The sequence below is a fragment of the Hyperolius riggenbachi genome, chromosome 1 (genome assembly GCF_040937935.1).
Source record: "Hyperolius riggenbachi isolate aHypRig1 chromosome 1, aHypRig1.pri, whole genome shotgun sequence".
Lineage (NCBI taxonomy): Eukaryota > Metazoa > Chordata > Amphibia > Anura > Hyperoliidae > Hyperolius > Hyperolius riggenbachi.
The window spans coordinates 12,691,531-12,706,192 of record NC_090646.1 but is presented as its reverse complement, the minus strand read 5'-3'; the positions used below and the strand labels follow the sequence as shown (position 1 = coordinate 12,706,192).

Sequence of the window (14,662 nt, the reverse complement as noted above, 5' to 3'; positions counted from 1 at the left end):
CTTCCTCCCTTTTTATATTGCCGGGACAGAATCCGGCAGACTGGTGGAGTAGGTGGTGTCTGGCAATGGAGGAATTGCTAATGGCTGCCACCTGTATAACCCAAGTTATGGAAAGAGAAGGGTGAAAAGCATGCACTGAAATTCTCATAGGCTTGAAGGAGTGTTTATTTATCTTTGTATGTGTCAGAGTGCTGCAACTAAAAGTTTTTAATTAAAAAAATGTTTGGTTTGGGTCCGCTTTAAAGTAACATTATTTGCCACTTCATTTAGCGAAATAAACAAAGGGCCTTACTACAGACTTGTCAGATTCAGGTCTAAAGATGGGCCTCTAAAGCAGTTGAACCTCTATTCGAAGGCTGCACCTTGTAGCACCCCTTCTATGCTGCTTCCCCCTTTCTCGTTCCTCTGTTATGGTGCTCCCCTTGTTAAAATTTCACCTAATATTTCCATTATGTGGTTTCTTCTTATTATAATTATCCTGATTATAGTACTCCACCCATTACGGCACATGGAACTGGAAGCTGGAAAAAAGGGCGCCGGCAGCTAGTGGGCAAAAAGGGCGTCGCCATTCACTCCCATAATAAATATCGCTTAATGGGCACCAAACAGGAAAAAAGGGCGCCGGAGATTATTAACGTTTTATAACTGCGCCTGTGACAAATCAAGTTTACAAATATATTGAACATATCTATCGTATGTAACTAAAACGTTATTTAAAATGTCATGACTTACTGTTTGTAAAACATTATTATTCACATTATAAAGCGATCAGTAAGTAAATTGTAATATTTTTTTACAGTCACTATTTGTAAAACATTATTATCCACACAATAAAGCAATCACTAAGGGGGGGGGGGGTCTTAGGGTTAGGCACCACCAAGGGGGATTTAGGGTTAGGCACCACAAGGGGGGTCTTAGGGTTAGGCACCACCAGGGGGGTGGTTAGCATTAGGCACCACAAGGGGGGTCTTAGGGTTAGGCACCACCAGGGGGATGGTTAGGGTTAGGCACCACTAGGGGGTGGTTAGGGTTAGGCACCACTAGGGGGTGGTTAAGGTTAGGCACCACCAGAGGGGTGGTTAGGGTTAGGCACCACCAGGGGGGTGGTTAGGCACCACCAGGGGGGTGCTTAGCATTAGGCACCACCAGGGGTGGTTAGGGTTAGGCACCACCAGGGGGGTGGTTAGCATTAGGCACCACCAGGGGGGTGGTTAGGGTTAGGCACCACCAGGGGGGTGGTTAGGGTTAGGCACCACCAGGGGGGTGGTTAAGGTTAGGCACCACCAGGGGGGATTTAGGGTTAGGCACCACCAGGGGGTGGTTAGGATTAGGCACCACAAGGGGGGTGGTTAGGGTTAGTCACCACCAGGGGGGTGGTTAGGGTTAGGCACCACCAGGGGGGTGGTTAGGGTTAGGCACCACCAGGGGGTCTAGGGGTTAGGGATAGGTATAGGGAGGGCTCTGTGTGAGAGTAGGGTTAGGTTTAGTTGTACTAAAATGTTAGTAATATTTAGTAATGTTTTACAACAGTTATTTTTCATTGCTACAAACAACATTTTCAGATTTTATTACATGAAGAAATTATAAATGAAGGGTATACACAATATTATACAATTCTAATTATTATACATATATTATCGTTTTTTAACAAACGTTATTATAAGTTTCACTTTCAATATAGAGAGGATTATCGTTTTTACAATTTCCAAACTCATACACATTATTTAATGTTTTTTAATTTGTAAAATATTATTGTAAATGAAATACAACACATTTATAAACTGTATTGCCACTTATCGTTTACACCCAGCGCCCTTTTTTCCCGATGCTCCTTTTGTCTGTACGCCATTGAACCCCCTTGTAGTGCTCAAAGTCCTGAAAAACTTCTGACCTCTATATAGTAATACTAATTGCCTATCAAGGTAGAAGCTTCCCCGAAACATCAGGAAGAGTGCAACATTTTTGGCTGATCCACGTGGTGGAATGTCCATCCATTTTTAAAATATTTTTCGTGGTGTAGAAAATAATTTTGCTGCCAGTAGAGTTGTCGCAAACCTCCGATTTTCGGTTCGCGAACACCGTTCGCAAACTTCCGCGGAAGGTTCGGTTCGCGCAAAAGTTCGCTAACCGCAATAGACTTCAATGGGGAGGCGAACTTGGAAAACTAGAAATACTTATGCTGGCCAGAAAAGTGATAGAAAACATGTTTCAAGGGGTCTAACACCTGGACCCCCAGGTGGCGGAGTGGGATACATGCCAAAAGTCCCTGGGAAAAATCTGGATTTGACGCAAAGCAGCGTTTTAAGGGCAGAAATCACATTGAATGCTAAATTGGAGGCCTAAAGTGCTTTCAAACATCTTGCATGTGTATACATCAATCAGGGAGTGTAATTAGTGTACTGCTTCACACTGACACACCAAACTCACTGTGTAACGCACCGCAAACAGCTGTCTGTGTTGTGACGGCCGTGGTGGACTACTGCGCAGTGCGCACCATGGTGAGATTACTCTTCCTCACTCAGTGATGTCTGGTTAGGTCATGTCTGTCTGCCTTATCAACTTTCGATGGTTCTTTCTCTACCATTGTTAAAGCTTACATCTATTTTTTTACATTACATTTTTTACTTGCTGTTTAGTACCTGCAACGAGAATCTATTATGGAGGGTAAGTCTGCCATTGTGACCAAAGGTAATGGCCGGGGAATCCTTCCTGGTGTGATTCCGGTCCAGAGTTGGAGCCTAACAAATGGCTACCACCACACATCCAGGCAAGGAGGGCAGCATGCACGCCCGCCCCGAGGTAGTGACCAAAAATTACAATAGAGGACTCAGGAGGACTTTTGAGGCGTACGTACAAAAAGGGCGCCTGGACAAAAAGGGCGCGGGGTGTAAACTCTAAATAATAATTAATCATTAATAGGGTTTATAAATATAGTGTGCTATATTTCGTTTACAAATAATGTTTAACAAAATTATAAATCATTAAATAATGTCTATGAAATCGGAAATTGTGAAAACGTTAATCTTCCCTGTTTCAAAAGTTAAACTTATAATTACGTTTATAAAAAAACCAATAATATATGTTTAATTGTTATAATTGTATATTATTGTGAATAACCGTCATTTATGGTTTGTTCTTATAATAAAATCTGAAAATATTGTTTATAAAGATGATATAAATATAACTACGTTCGTAATAAGTGTTGTAATACATTAGTAATTATTACTAAAATTTTACTAAAACTATACCTAAGCCTACTCTTACACAGAACCCTACCTGTACCTATCCCTAACCCCTAGACTCCCCTGTTGGTGCCTAAACCTAAGACCCCCCTGTTGGTGCCTAAACCTAAGACCCCCCCTGTTGGTGCCTAAGTAACCCTCCCTGTACCTACCCCTAACCCCTAGACCCCCCTGTTGGTGCCTAAACCTAAGACCCCCCCTGTTGGTGCCTAAACCTAAGACCCCCCTGTTGGTGCCTAAACCTAAGACCCCCCTGTTGGTGCCTAAACCTAAGACCCCCCTGTTGGTGCCTAAACCTAAGACCCCCCTGTTGGTGCCTAAACCTAAGACCCCCCTGTTGGTGCCTAAGTAACCCTCCCTGTACCTACCCCTAACCCCTAGACCCCCCTCTTGGTGCCTAAACCTAAGACCCCCCTGTTGGTGCCTAAACCTAAGACCCCCCTGTTGGTGCCTAAACCTAAGACCCCCCTGTTGGTGCCTAAACCTAAGACCCCCCTGTTAATGCCTAAACCTAAGACCCCCCTGTTAATGCCTAAACCTAAGACCCCCCTGTTGGTGCCTAAACCTAAGACCCCCCTGTTGGTGCCTAAACCTAAGACCCCCCTTTATTATGTGGATAATTATGTTTTACTAATTGTGGATTAAAAAAATATTTTGCAATTTACGTTACGTACTGATCGCTTTATTTTGTGAATAATAATGTTTTACAAACAGTAAGGGATAAAACTTTAAATAATGTTTTAATTATTTAAATAAGATAAATATGTTTAGTATTTTCATAAACGTTATTCGGCACGGGTGCATTTTATAAACGTAAATCACCACAAGTTCAGTTATAAATCATTAAACAGCTCCGGGCGCCGTTTGTAAACTTTATTTAGCTCCTGGCGCCGTTTATAAACTTTATTTAGCTCCGGCGCCCTTTTTTCCTACCCGGCGCCCATTAAACGCTATTTATTATGGGAGTGAATGGCGGCGCCCTTTTTGTCCACTAGCGGCATGCGCCCTTTTTTCCCAGCTCCCTTTTGAGGCCCTAATGTAATGAATCAACTTTAAATCCTTTAACGAGAATTAGTTATGGAGGGCAAGTCTGATGGTGCCTTCACTGCGATTCACCAGGTTGGTCTCCAGCGAGAATCTGTTATGGAGGTCAAGTCTGCCATTGTGACCACTGACCAAGGGTAATGGCCGGGGAATCGTTGCTGGTGTGATTCCGGTCTGGAGTTGTAGCCTAACAAATGGCTACCACCACACATCCAGGCAAGGAGGGCAGCAGGCATGCCCACCCCAAGGTAGTGACCAAAAATAACAATACAGGACTCAGGAGGACTTTTGAGGCCCTAATGTAATGAATCAACTTTAAATCCTTTCATGAGAATGCAGTGAAAGTTATGCAGTGACTGCAAACAGCCGTTTGTGTAGTAACGGCCGTGCTGGACTGGTGCGCACCATGACGAGAGTGCAGGTGATGGTGGCTTTACAGCCCATATGGTCGCACGGCTGATGTAGCTGAAAGACAGAACAGTGACTGTCCAGCTGATCAAATTTGGTCTGACCACAATGAAGCAACGACCTTACTATCTTTGGTGTGCCACCCCCACCCGAGACACTCATATAGCCGGCGGTCATTGCTTCATTGTGATACGCAAGCCCCTTCACCACGGCAAGGTAATGATCACGAAGGGGGATGGGCACATGTACATGCCTTTTGTTTTTTTGTTGCAGCCCCCTCAGTGCAGCCAGAAAAATTAGGCAGTCATGTACACGCACCAGAAAAATTAGTATAGCGGCCGCTGCTAGCAGCGGCCTTAAAAATTCAGGAATCCGCCTAGAGTCCTGGACCCTGTTGGTGGTGGCGGAGAAGGCAAGCGGCCTGCAGGCAGAGATGCTGTGTGTGGGGACTGACTTAGTCTTCGGTCGGGCAGTAGCCCCCCGGGATCCATGCCTCATTCATTTTGATAAAGATGAGGTACTGAACACTGTTGTGACTTAAGCGACTTCTCTTCTCAGTGACAATGCCTCCACCTGCGCTGAAGGTCCTTTCTGACAGGACGCTTGCGGCAGGGCAAGAGAGAATTTGGGTTGCAAATTGGGACAGCACAGGTCAAGCCTGCGCACCCAGTAGTTCAAGGGTTCATCGTCGCTGCTCGCAGTGTCTACATCCACAGTTAAGGCCAGGTAGTTGGCTACCTGCCGGTCCAGGCGTTGGTGGAGGGTGGATCCGGAAGGGCTTCGGTGAGGCGTTGGACTAAAGAATGTCCGCATGTCCGACATAACCCTGAGATCACTGGAGCGTCCTGTCCTTGCCTGTGTGGACTTGGGAGGAGGAGGAATACTGCCAGTGGTACCTTGATTGCATTGTGCAGCCACATCACCCTTAAATGCATTGTAAAGCATCATCGACAGCTTGTTCTGCAAGTGCTGCATCCTTTTCGCCTTCTGTTGAGTTGGTAACAGGTCCTCCACTTTGTGCCTGTACCGAGGGTCTAGTAGCGTGGCCACCCAGTACAGGTCAGGGGATCAAGTCGCTGATGGTGCCTTCAGCGCAACTCACCAGGTTGGTCACCTCCTCAAACGGCTGCATGATCCTGCATGCATTTTGCATCAGTGTCCAGTTCGGTGGCTAGAACATCCCCATCCTCCCAGATTGTGTCCTTGTACTGTAATGATACAGGTACTGGGTGACGGCTTTCTCCAGGTCTAGCAGGCGAGAGAACATCAGCAGGGTGGAATTCCAGCGAGTCGGGCTATCGCAAATCAAGCGTCTCACCGGCAAGTTGTTTCTACGCTGAATGTCCGCAAAGCGTACCATGGCCGTATAAGACCGCCTGAAATGCCCACACAACTTCCTGGCCTGCTTCAGGACGTCCTCTAAGCCTGGGTACTTTGACACAAATCTTTGCACGACCAGATTCAGCACATGTGCCATGCAGGGTACATGTGTCAGCTTTCCCAAATTCAAAGCGCTAAGGAGATTGCTGCCGTTGTCACACACCACGTTGCCGATCTCCAGCTGGTGCGGGGTCAGCCATTGCTCCACCTCTTTGTTAAGAGCAGCCAGGAGAGCTGGTCCAGTGTGACTCTCCGCTTTGAGGCAAGACATGTCTAAGATGGCGTGACACTGTCGTACCTGGCATGCAGCATAGGCCCTGGCTAGATGGGGCTGTGTAGCTGGAGAGGAGGAGATGGCAGCACCACTTGAGTTGAACTGCCACTCAGCCGAGGAGGAGGAGAATGACAGCGAAGAGGATGTAGCAGGAGGAGAAGGAGAGGAGGTGGCAGGAGGCCTGTCTGCAAGAGGTGGAGGTGCTACAAGTTGGTCCACTGCGCAACCACGTACTCCCTGCTTGCCATCAGTCACCAGGTTGACCCAATGGGCTGTGTATGTAATGTAGTGGCCCTGCCCGTGCTTGGCAGACCAGGCATCGGTGGTCAGGTGGACCCTTGACCCAACGCTCTTTGCAAGAGATGACACCACTTGCCTCTCAACTGCACGGTACAGTTTGGGTATGGCATTTTGTGAAAAATAATTGCGGCCTGATATCTTCCACTGCGGTGTCCCAATGGCCACAAACTTACGGAAAGCCTCTGACTCCACCAGCTTGTATGGTAATAGCTGGCGAGCTAATAGTTCCGCCACGCCAGCTGTCAGACGCCGGGCAAGTGGGTGACTGGCAGACATTGGATTCTTCCGCTCAATTTTTGGAGGCAGAGAGAACAGATGGCTTTGCTCCGATCTGAGGTACACACGTTAAAAGGGTGATGGCACTATGGTAGCATCAGCAGCTGACCTTGAAGGGCATTATGGCTGGCTGTCCATAGCTGGTGATACATGGCACTGGACACTGCCCCCAGCTGTTTCTGAAGACGAGCTCCCTCTGCTTCTTTCATGGACTCGTCTCCTCTTACTCCTCTCTGGCTCCCCCTCTGAACTTTACCCCTGTTCATCTCCTCTATTGGGAACATACGTGGCATCTGTATAATCGTCATCATAATCCTCCTGCCCAGCTTCGCTTTCCTCAGACACCAACACAACTGCACCAACACCAGGTGCTTCATCATCCTCCTCCTCACACGTTACGTCCATACTATCGCCACCTAACTCAGACGTATGAGGTGTTGTAACTTGCTTAGCGTCTTCATCTTGTTGTAGCATTATTGGCTGTGAATCAGTGATATCCACACCAAATAACTCCTGCAAAGTGTCAATTGCAGCGGATGTGGTGCTTGTAGTAGCGCTGATGGCTGCAGGAGATGAGGTGTTCTGTGTTAAATACTCAACCACGTCCTCACAATTTTGGGAAGTGATAGCATGTGCCTTCTTCTGAGCACTGTGCCAGGTGGCCTTCCTCTGGGTCTGCCTCTACCTCTTCCTCTACCTGGTTTGTCCATTTTATTCATCTGGGGGGGGGGGGGAGATGCTAGGTATATGCAGTGAGGTGGGTTCACTGAACACAAAGATAGTTAGATGCAGTGAGGTGGGTTCACTCAACACAACAGCTAGCTATATGCGGTGAGGTGGGTTCACTCAACACAACAGCTAGCTATATGCAGTGAGGTGGGTTCACTCAACACAACAGCTATGTGCATGCAGTGAGGTGGGTTCACTCAACGCAATAGGTAGTTAGATGCAGTGAGGTGGGTTCACTCAACACAACAGCTAGGTGTATGCAGTGAGGTAGGTTCACTGAACACAAAGGTAGTTAGATGCAGTGAGGTGGGGTCACTCAACACAACAGCTAGGTATATGCAGTGAGGTGGGTTCACTGAACACTAAAGGTAGTTAGATGCAGTGAGGTGGGTTCACTGAACACTAAAGGTAGTTAGATGCAGTGAGGTGGGTTCACTCAACACAACAGCTAGGTATATGCAGTGAAGTGGGTTCACTGGACACAAAAGTAGTTAGATGCAATGAGGTGGGTTCACTCAACACAACAGCTAGCTATATGCATTGAGGTGGGTTCACTGAACACTAAAGGTAGTTAGATGCAGTGAGGTGGGTTCACTAAACACAATAGGTAGTTAGATGCAGTTAGGTGGGTTCACTCAACACAATAGGTAGTTAGATGTAGTGAGGTGGGTTCACTGAACACTAAAGGTAGTTAGATGCAGTGAGGTGGGTTCACTCAACACAACAGCTAGGTATATGCAGTGATATGGGTTCACTGAACACAGAGGTAGTTAGATGCAGTGAGGTGGGTTCACTCAACACAACAGCTAGCTATATGCAGTGAGGTGGGTTCACTGAACACTAAAGGTAGTTAGATGCAGTGAGGTGGGTTCACTAAAAACAATAGGTAGTTAGATGCAGTAAAGTGGGTTCACTCAACACAATAGGTAGTTAGATGTAGTGAGGTGGCTTCACTGAACACTAAAGGTAGTTAGATGCAGTGAGGTGGGTTCACTCAACACAACAGTTAGGTAGATGCAGTGAGGTGGGTTCACTCAACACAATAGGTAGTTAGATGCAGTGAGGTGGGGTCACTCAACACAACAGCTAGGTATATGCAGTGAGGTGGGTTCACTGAACACTAAAGGTAGTTAGATGCAGTGAGGTGGGTTCACTCAACACAACAGCTATGTGCATGCAGTGAGGTGGGTTCACTCAACGCAATAGGTAGTTAGATGCAGTGAGGTGGGTTCACTCAACACAACAGCTAGGTGTATGCAGTGAGGTAGGTTCACTGAACACAAAGGTAGTTAGATGCAGTGAGGTGGGGTCACTCAACACAACAGCTAGGTATATGCAGTGAGGTGGGTTCACTGAACACTAAAGGTAGTTAGATGCAGTGAGGTGGGTTCACTGAACACTAAAGGTAGTTAGATGCAGTGAGGTGGGTTCACTCAACACAACAGCTAGGTATATGCAGTGAAGTGGGTTCACTGGACACAAAAGTAGTTAGATGCAATGAGGTGGGTTCACTCAACACAACAGCTAGCTATATGCATTGAGGTGGGTTCACTGAACACTAAAGGTAGTTAGATGCAGTGAGGTGGGTTCACTAAACACAATAGGTAGTTAGATGCAGTTAGGTGGGTTCACTCAACACAATAGGTAGTTAGATGTAGTGAGGTGGGTTCACTGAACACTAAAGGTAGTTAGATGCAGTGGGGTGGGTTCACTCAACACAACAGCTAGGTATATGCAGTGATATGGGTTCACTGAACACAGAGGTAGTTAGATGCAGTGAGGTGGGTTCACTCAACACAACAGCTAGCTATATGCAGTGAGGTGGGTTCACTGAACACTAAAGGTAGTTAGATGCAGTGAGGTGGGTTCACTAAAAACAATAGGTAGTTAGATGCAGTAAAGTGGGTTCACTCAACACAATAGGTAGTTAGATGTAGTGAGGTGGCTTCACTGAACACTAAAGGTAGTTAGATGCAGTGAGGTGGGTTCACTCAACACAACAGTTAGGTAGATGCAGTGAGGTGGGTTCACTCAACACAATAGGTAGTTAGATGCAGTGAGGTGGGTTCACTCAACACAATAGGTAGTTAGATGTAGTGAGGTGGGTTCACTGAACACTAAATGTAGTTAGATGCAGTGAGGTGGGTTCACTCAACACAATAGGTAGTTAGATGCAGTGAGGTGGGTTCACTCAACACAACAGCTAGGTAGATGCAGTAATGGGTTCACTCAACACAATAGGTAGTTAGATGCAGTGAGGTGGGTTCACTGAACACTAAAGGTAGTTAGATGCAGTGAGGTGGGTTCACTCAACACAACAGCTAGGTAGATGCAGTGAGGTGGGTTCACTCAACACAAAGGTAGGTATATGCAGTGATGAGGTGGGTTAACTAAACACAACAGGTACTAGTAGGTATATACAGTACTGGGTAGTACAATGTGCAGCTCCCTGTCACACACACAGGTAGTCACTGAATGTGCTGCTGGGCTGCTGGAAGTGGCACACACACAGTATGAATTAGCAATGCATGCAACACAAGTGTCAGTGTGACACAGAAAAAAAATGATCACAAGAACAGGATTAGCTCTGAAAAGAGCTTTTGAATGAGGGGTGCTACTAAAGCAATAAGATTCAGCCAGGAGCAAGCTGACAAGCCAAGAGCCTAACTAATCTTTCCCTAGGAGAAGAAGTCTGCAGCAGCTCATCTTAGTCTTTCTTTTACAGGCACACGAGTGAGTGTAATGGCCGCCGGAGCCTGCCTTATATGAGGGGGGGTGGGGCTCCAGGGCTGAGTGTAGCCTGATTCGCTACAGTGTGCCTGCTGACTGTGATGTAGAGGGTCAAAGTTGACCCTCATAGAGCATTATGGGGCGAATTAAACTTCCGGGAAAGTTCGCTTTCACCGGCGAAGGCAAACCACCCGAAGTTCGCCTGGAACCGTTCGCCGGCGTTCCGTTCTGGACATCTCTAGCCGCCATATCAATGTCAAGGAGTAACCAGACCATCCCTAAATATTATCTTTTTCCATCATGTCAACAAATCAAACTACAAAAGCAATTACCTCCGTCTCGTTGCTTTTGTTCAGGGTCCAGGTGTGGGAGGAGCTTGTGTTCATTGTAATTTTTGTTCCAATTGTAGCAATAAATGGAATCCTGGCCGTAACAGACATTTCCATTCCACTTGAGAAGGTAAAGTTATGGCTATGGGTGAAGCTGCTGAACTGCCTGACGGTCTTACTGAACCTGTCAAACAAGAAGACATTCTCTGGTCACACACTGATAACAAATTAAAGCACAACTCCATAGTTTTTGTAAAGTAAGAAAGAAGCAGCTATTTTGCATTTTACTGCTTGTCCTCACTGGAGATATCTTCCCTCACGTCCTGTCCCTGGGACCTCCATATGGACTAGAGAGGGTCAACAAGATGATGATTTCCAGAGTGTTGTGTACATTAAATGCAAATTGTATGCATCTTGGAATAGGGTGCATCCAAATTATCTGCATCTGGGTAGCCCAGATTCAAGTTGCATAAAGTTTGCATCACATTTGCAACAAAATTGGAACAATATCACGTAACTTAGTCTCTGGCAGACAAGGACAGTAAATGGGGGTCAGCTGTCTAAACTTAGCAAGGCCTGCAACTTCTCAAAAACATTCTTATTTGCTGCTGTCTCTTTTCCTGTAAGCATAAACGTATGTGAACTGGACATAGGCAGGGGCATATCTAGGAAAAACAGCACCTGTGGCTAACACAACACTGAAATCCACCCCGGGAAAGAGAAGGGAAGGGGGGGCACCATCCAAAAAATTGAAGGTTTTTATGGTTGTACTAGCTGATTGCCCGGCGTTGCCCGGGTATGTATTTGGCTGGTGTTGGCTCCGCCTACTTTTTCTAACCCTAACACATATTTACTCACTGACCAAGTTTGTGAGCTTTGCGGTCTTTGGTATCAATAATCTGCTTTGAAATGAAACAAATCTGATTGGCTGTGTGTGGCTCCACCCACTTTCTAAATTTGAACCCCAGTCACACAATAACCAACTGTACCAGGTTTGAGGCCTGTGCCATTAACAGTTCAAGAATGGTAGCAATTAAATATTCCCCTTGAAAAGCAACAGATGAAGTTTGATTCACTTTTGTAGGCTCCACCCACTTTTCTGAATATTAATCCCAGTAACCAACTGAGCAAAGTTTAAAAACCCTGGCATTAACAGTGTAAGAATGGCTGCAGTTTACATTTTCCCAGTGAAATGTGTATTTGTCGCCACCCACTGATGATCCGGCGTTGCCCGGGTATGTATTTGACTGGTGTTGGCTCCGGCCACTTTCTAACCCTAACGCACAAACACTCAATGACCAAGTTTGTGAGCTTTGGGGTCCTTGTCATCAATAATTTGCATATTCCCATAGAAATGAAACAAATCAGATAGGCTGTTTGTGGCTCCGCCCCTCTCCAGCATTCAAACCCCAGTCACCCAATGACCAACTGTAGCAGGTTTGAGGCATCTGCTATTAACAGTGTAAAAATGGCAGCAATTTAAATATTCCACTTGAAAATCAACAGGCGAATTTTGATTGGCTATTATAGGCTCCACCCACTTCCCTGAATATTAATCTCAATCACCCAGTGACCATCTGGGCAAAGTTTGAGAACCCTGCCATTAACAGTGTAAGAATGGCTGCAGTTTATATTTTCCCAGTGAAATTTGGTTTTGGTTCCGCCCACTATTTGTAACCTAGACACACAGTCACTCAATGACCAATTTTGTGAGCTTTGGGGTCCTTGGCATCGATAATTTGTACTTTCCCATGAAATGAAACAAATCTGATTCACTGTTTGTGGCTCTGTCCCCTTTTCTGAATTTGAACCTCAGTGACCCAATTACCAACTGTACCAGGTCTGAGGCTTGTGCCATTAACAGTGCAAGAATTGCAGCAATTTTAATATTCTCCTTGAAAAGCTATATGTGATTTTTGATTGGCATTTTTAGGCTCCACCCACTTTTCTGAATATTAATCCCAGTCACCCAGTAACCAGCTATGCTAAGTTTGAGAACCCTGCCATTAACAGTGAAGAAGGGCTGCAGTTTACAATTTCCCAGAAAAATCTGTTTTTAACTCCACCCACTTTTTATAACCTTGACACAGTCACTACTCAATGACCAAGTTTGTGAGCTTTTGGGTTCCTGGCATCAAAATTGTGCTAATGGAAGCAGTTTATCCAGCAAAGAAATCTGGTTCTTTTTGGCTCCGCCCCTTTACTGAATTTGAACCCCAAACACTTAACAACCGACTGTAGCAGGTTTGAGGCCTCTGCTATTAACAGTGTGAGAATGGCTGCAGTTTCAATATTCCCCTTGAAAATCAATAGGTGAATTTTGATTGGCTCTTGTAGGCTCCACCTACTTTTCCGAATATTAATCCTAGTCACCCAGTGACCAACTGTGTGAAGTTTGAGGACCCGGCCACTAACAGTGTAAGAAAAGCTGCAGTTTACATTTCCCCATGTAAAAAGTTAGTTGTTTTTGGCTCCGCCCACTATTTCTAATCTTGACATACAGTCACTTAATGACCAAGTTTATGAGCTTTGGGGTCTTTGGCATCAATAAGTTGCATTTTACCTTTGAAATTAAACAAATCTGATTGGCTGTTTTTGGCCCGCTCCCTTCAGAATTTAAATCCCAGTCTCCCAGTGACTGACTGTAGCAAATGTTAGGCCTCTGCTATTAAGAGTGTATGAATGGCAGCAATGTAAATATTCCCCTTGAAAATTAAAAGGTGAATTTTGATTGGCTGCTGTAGGCTCCACTCACTTTTCTGAACATTAGTCCCAGCCACCCAGTGGCTAACTGTGTCACGTTTGAGAACCCTGCCAATAACAGAATGGCTGAAATCAATCTAACAAATCTGATTGGCTGTTTGTGGCTCCACCCCTTTAGTGCATTTGGACCCCAGTCACCCAATGACTGACTGTATCAGGTTTGAGGCCTCTGCCACTAACAGTGTAAGAATGGTAGCAATGTGAATATTCCCCTTGAAAATCAATAGGTACATTTTGATTGGCTGTTGTAGGCTCCACCCACATTTCTGAATGTTCATCCCAGTCACCCAGTGGCCAATTGTGTAAAGTATGAGAACCCTGCAATGTAAAAAATGAAGTTGTTGGCACTGGCCACTTTTTCTAACCTTGACATACTGTCACTCAATTATCAAGTTTATCAGCTTTGGGTTCCTTGGTATCAATACTTTGTATATTCCCATTGAAAAATAAACAAATCTGGCTGTTTGTGGCTCTGCCCCCTTCCTGAATGTGGGCCCCAGTCACCCAGTGACCAACTGTACCAGGTTTGAGGCATCTGCTTTTACCAGTATAAGAGAATGGTAGCAGATGAAATATTCCCTTTGAAAATCAAATGGGGAATTTTTATTGGCTGTTGTAGGCTCCACCCACCTTCCAAAATCTTAATCTGTCACCCAATGACCAACTGTGCAAAGTTTGAGAACCCTGCCATTAACGGTGTAAGAATGGCTGCAGTTTATATTTTCCCAGTAAAAGTTGTTTTGGCTCCGCCCACTTTTTGTAACCTCAACACACAGTCACTCAATGACCAAGTTTGTGAGCTGTCAGGTTCCTGGCATCAAAAATGTGTGAATGGAAGCAGTTTATCCACCAAGGAAATCTGATTGGCTGTATGTGGCCCCGCCCCTTTAGTGAATTTGGACCCCAGTCACCCAATGACCGGCTGTAGCAAGTTTGAAGCCTCTGCAATTAAAAGTGTAAGAATAGCAGCAGTTTAAATATTCCCCTTGAAAATCAATAGGTGAATTTTGATTGGCTGTTGTAGGCTCCACCCATTTTCTTGAATCTTAATCGCATTCACCCAGTGACCAAGTGTGGCAAGTTTGAGAACTCTGTGATTAACAGTCTAAGAATGGCTGCAGTTTACATTTTCCCATTTAAAATGAACGGCTGAAATTTGATTGGCTGTTTTATGATCCACCCACTTT

The 14,662-nt window shown here is 45.5% G+C and overlaps 1 protein-coding gene across 1 annotated transcript in view; it reads right to left on the bottom strand.

Annotated features, from left to right (window-relative positions):
* The window catches only part of LOC137554131 (uncharacterized), a 66,562-nt gene that overhangs the window by 14,988 nt on the left and 36,912 nt on the right, over window positions 1-14,662 (bottom strand). The window contains exon 3 of the mRNA XM_068271513.1: window positions 10,716-10,896. Within this exon, the coding sequence (XP_068127614.1) occupies window positions 10,716-10,896 (181 nt within the window). The remainder of the gene's footprint in view (window positions 1-10,715; window positions 10,897-14,662) is intronic.